Source organism: Scophthalmus maximus, chromosome 13 (genome assembly GCF_022379125.1).
Source record: "Scophthalmus maximus strain ysfricsl-2021 chromosome 13, ASM2237912v1, whole genome shotgun sequence".
Taxonomy (NCBI): domain Eukaryota; kingdom Metazoa; phylum Chordata; class Actinopteri; order Pleuronectiformes; family Scophthalmidae; genus Scophthalmus; species Scophthalmus maximus.
The window spans coordinates 985001-990000 of NC_061527.1; the positions used below are offsets into that span (position 1 = coordinate 985001).

General features: G+C 43.8%; 1 protein-coding gene across 3 annotated transcripts in view; it reads left to right on the forward strand.

The window, feature by feature from the left end:
- Window positions 1-5000, forward strand: part of LOC118318860 (phosphodiesterase 4D interacting protein) — an 82116-nt gene that overhangs the window by 40528 nt on the left and 36588 nt on the right. For all 3 annotated transcript variants that reach the window (XM_035648903.2, XM_035648902.2, XM_035648905.2), the window contains 4 exons: window positions 1-102; window positions 1790-1866; window positions 3666-3789; window positions 3883-4043. The exon at window positions 1-102 is cut by the window's left edge and continues 9 nt beyond it. In XM_035648903.2, the coding sequence (XP_035504796.2) occupies window positions 1-102; window positions 1790-1866; window positions 3666-3789; window positions 3883-4043 (464 nt within the window). The remainder of the gene's footprint in view (window positions 103-1789; window positions 1867-3665; window positions 3790-3882; window positions 4044-5000) is intronic.

Sequence of the window (5000 nt, forward strand, 5' to 3'; positions counted from 1 at the left end):
GACCTGAAGAAGGAGAACTTCAGCCTGAAGCTGCGCATCTACTTCCTGGAGGAGAAGATCCAGCAGAAGTTCGAGGAGAGCAGCGACGGCGTGCACAAGAGGGTGAGTGGGAACGTCCCGATCACACGGACACATTGATCACATGCAGGAGATCGATTGTTTTCACTGGCGCTCCATCAATCCCTCATCAATATTTCCAAACGTTTAGTATCAACGTTCGTTTGCTGATATGAAAACTTTTATTTTACAGAATGAACTTGTTTAAATTTCACGTAAAGTTCAATATATTGGTGTTTTCCTTGTTATTCATAGTAATTAATAGTGAAGTTCATGGTTAAACTGTGAAATATCAACGCTCACTCACATGTCGTTGTCATCAGGGTTTGATCACGACATCTCAGGAATCATTGCCAAATTTCTCTGACATATATTTATTGGCCGATGTGTCGATATGGGAAATGTCGTGTTTGACGGCGACGCTGCAGTGAAGTGAACAGGCCTCTAGGTGGCCCCCAGATGAACTTTGACCTTTCCATAGATTCCTCTACAAAACAACAACAACAACAACAGTATTTTTATTTAAACAAAACAAAAAAACAGCAAATGAACAGTATGAAAACACTGCAGAGGTTTGAGTTTTTAACATCATGTCCTATTAATATATGTACACATATATATATATATATATATATATATATATATATATATATATATATATATATATATATATATATATATATACATATATGTGTACTGTACTGTTGACAGTGTGAGCCTCTGAGGATCTTTAAATGTGATTCAACCATTAATCTGTTCAAACGCGTGATCAGTGAAACGCTCTCTAACGCTCCGGATCATGGAACAACTGAACCGTTGAGGTTTCAATTCTCTGAGCGTCTGAAGAGGAACTGGTCTCCGCCTCACTGCCTCTCCAGTCCCCGTCTGACCGGTGACCCACATTCTCTTCTGCTCACAACCTGCAGGCATTCACACATGCGTGTGTGTGTGTGTGTGACTGTATGCATGCGTACAGTCACACACACACACACACACACACACACCTGTGCAGCGCGTCAGTAACATGAAGACCTTCGCTGCTCTGATTCCTGATCAGTTCACAAGAGACCCGTCCCTGCACGCGAGCGACTGTCGACCGGTCCACTCCGGTCCTCCCGCTGCGTTCAGGGCCAGAAGTTAAAAGTGGTGTTGTTGCTGAGTGCGGGGGGTTGGAGGAGGGGGGGGGGGACAGATACAGCAGCAGCTGCTCGTATCAACACCAGCTATTTATAGATCCATTCAGATACAGTAGAGGACTCGACACGTGAGACTCTGGACGCTCAGTGTGTCTCTGCACAAACTCCTGGAGATTCATAAAGATTTGTTTCTCCTTTTAAGTTTGAACCAACTGGAGATGTGTTGTTGTTTCAACCTGCACTGTACATGCAGACAGTGTAAGATTAGACAAGATATGATAAGATATGACTTTATTAATCCCACGTCGGGGAAACTGCAGCAGCAACAAGAGTCGGAGGCTTCAGGGAAGAGGTAGAAGAAAATATCACAAAATATTAAAAAATAAAGAATTAAAATAGTATTTAAAAAAGCCTTATATGTATTATATATGAAATATATATGAAAGAAGCTCAAATGTGCAGGTTGTGTTTAAAACATCACAGGTTTTTAAATCCAAACATTCAGTTGAGGTTTATATAATATCTCCCTCGTTCCCTGTTCGTACTTCTACCAGGTTCATGTTTGTTCTCACGTTTCTTCGTGAATATCGTTGCAGAACATCGAGCTGAAGGTTGAAGTGGAGAGTCTGAAGAAGGAGCTCGAGGACAAACAGCAGCTTCTGGACGAAGCTCTGTGAGTATTTCAAATCACTCGACATCACATCTCACGCACGTCGTGTGTAATATATAAACATATATATAAACAAATATATAATATATAAAAATATAAACAGTATTAGAAAAAGCAGCTTCAGTCATTCAGCCGCGCCGGATCTGCTGCAACGTCTTCAGGGGAAAAACTCGCCTGCAAACTATGAAAACACTCTTTTCATCGCCTGTTTGATTATTTCCCATGAGCCCCGAGTGCATCGGAGCGCGGTCGCTCTCATCACACGCGAGGCCGCCGCCGCCGGCGTTCGCTGTCCCAACACGGACTAAGCTCTGAGGAATTCCATGTATGGACTGAGATGAAGTGACTGAAGGGTTGTGGGACAAGAGGACGAAGAGGGGGAGGGGGCGGGGTTTGTTTTGAAGGGGGAGCAGGGAGAGTAAAGGTCAAGAGGTCGCCTGCGGGTTTGTTGTGTTGCTGAGTTGTCGAGAACTATTTCAGCTGCTGCACCTGTTGGTGAGACAGCTGTCTGTCTCTCTCTGTCTCCCTGTCTCTGTCTCTCCCTGTCTCACTGTCTCACTGTATCCCTGTCTCCCTGTCTCTGTCTCTCCCTGTCTCACTGTCTCACTGTCTCCCTTTCTCACTGTCTCTGTCTCTCCCTGTCTCACTGTCTCACTGTCTCTGTCTCTCCCTGTCTCACTGTCTCCCTGTCTCACTGTCTCCCTGTCTCACTGTCTCTGTCTCTCCCTCTGAAATACCTTTGTCATCCAGCAGGATATTTCACAAATCAGCAAATCAGTTTGGAAAACGAATCAGACAGTGGGACAACGTGTGTCACATCAGTAGCTGCTGTGGTCACTTTTGAGTTTGACACTACCTGAAATGTCGACCTCCTCTGATAACAGACTTAAAGTCCCAGTGTGTAATTCTTGTAATTTTCTGGCGCCATCTGGTGGTAAAGTTGCAAACCTGCAACCAACTGAGCGACCGACAGGGGACACTTTATGGCGGCGCACCGCTGATTCCACTTCCTGCAGCGTCTGAAAATTCAACGTGAACGTGACGTATTCTGGACGTTTAGTTCAACAACACGACGTAGAAACATGGAGACTCACACGGAGGTCGCTCCACCTCATGGAACTATATTTAACATATATGAACACAGAGTTATGGACAATATATTCAACTTCTGTGAATAAGTTCTTCTAAATATGGAGTCATTTAAACGCTCCAGTTTTCGTCTGATGAAAGAGATTCAACAGGATCTGGGCCGTTCATGTTTTGGCTAATATCTAAAAAAAATTCCCCTGAGCTCCTGTAGTTCAAGAAAAAATCCTGTGGGTACGTAAATGTCCACAGAGGTCTGTTACCATGACGACTCTGTGATGAAAACCAGAGGCCAGTTCACGAACATCGTCCTCCGTCGACGGTGTCAGATCGTGTGGACGCACTCGAAGTTCCCTACGGAGCCAGACATTAAAGATGAGATCGACTTTATTGATCTGACGCCAGAGGAATGAATCTGATCTCGAATACTGAAACTACGACGAGGCCCAACAGTCGCCTTTGATTTAACCGACCTGCACCAGTTGGATTCTTTCGTGCTCCGTGTTCCGTCCTTCCACCGAGTTCACTGGAAATCTGATCAGGATCTTTTCATGTTGCTGACAAACAAACAAACAAACAAACAACATAAATTATTTTCCATCTGGTTATTAAAGCTTCAACAAACCCTGTCGACTAAGTACGCAACTTATTATTCTCACGTCTTTTTATTTCTCTGCTTGCTTTGCAAACATGATTTTTTCCCTCCGACCCTGCAGGCTGACGGCCGACAGCCTGTCCAATCAGAATGAAGCGGAGCTGCAGCGCCGCCTGGCCGAGCGGCAGCACGAAATCTGCCACATGCAAGAAATCCTGGAAACCAAAGTTCAGCTGCTGCAGGAGGTAGAGAGAGGAGGAAGGAAAGAGACGATGGACGCGACACAGTCGATCGGTTGTGGATCGCACGCTCACCAGTCTTGTTTTGGCTGCGTTCAGGAGGCGGAGCTTGCGCGGGGCGAGGCCGAGCGCATGGCGTCGCTGGCGGACGTGGAGTCGCGGCGCTGCCTGGCTCTGGAGAGAGAGATGGTGGAGAGGACGGAGCAGAGCGGAGGAGCAGCCGCAGCGTTCACCCAGCAGCCGCTGGCCGACAAAGACAGGTGACCAACTCACACTTCATCAAGTAGAACGTGACAGCACGCAGCAGCTGAAGAATCTCGTGAAATTAAATTAAAAGAAAATCTACAACTGTCGTTTGGATCCAGAATTAAACATTTTTTAAATCATATGGAAATATGAATATGTCACTAAAGGTTAGAAACTACATTGAGAAACTAATTGGACACAGAGACTACAATCACCTTTATTTTACAAAAATTAAAAAGATATTAAAGTACAGAAAATAGTTTTTGCTATTGTTGCATAGCTAACGTTAGCATTGACAACTGTTTACTCACCAGCCTATAACCAATGTTGGGGTTGATATTTCTTTAATATTCCAGATGATTAACTCCTGGAGCTGATGTGGTAAAAGGTCAAAGGTCAAGGTCAACAAGAATATGGTTATATGATAATACGGAGACCATTTAAATCTTGTAGTGGTCAGAATGTTATATTCTCCATCGGATGATGAGTGAGGTCACGGAGAAGTCAGAATATGACGTCATGACGCAAACATAGTTCAAAAATGAGTTCATAGGACTGTACACATATATTTATATATATATGTACCTGATTAAAAAATTGTTTATGATCATATGTCAGGACTGACGTCATGTGTCGTAGTAATTCATGAACTTTTGCAACCAGTAAGATTAAAACACGATTGACCAATCAAACGTCATCGTGTGGTATGAATGACATCATGACATCATTCTTCTTCTATTTCTATCAGTTCTTTGCTTCTACTTAAGTTAGCATGCTAACCAGTTAGCACCCGGATTCTAACCTCCGGTCTTCACAGGCGACGACCGCCACGTTCAGATAAAACCTGCGTACAACAACTTTATCTCTGCCAACTGATTTATGAAGAATGCACCAGCACTGTATTTGAACTTGATTATGAAAAGATGTAAGTAAAGTGTTTTTGTTCAAATCAGATCTCTCTCTCTCTCTCT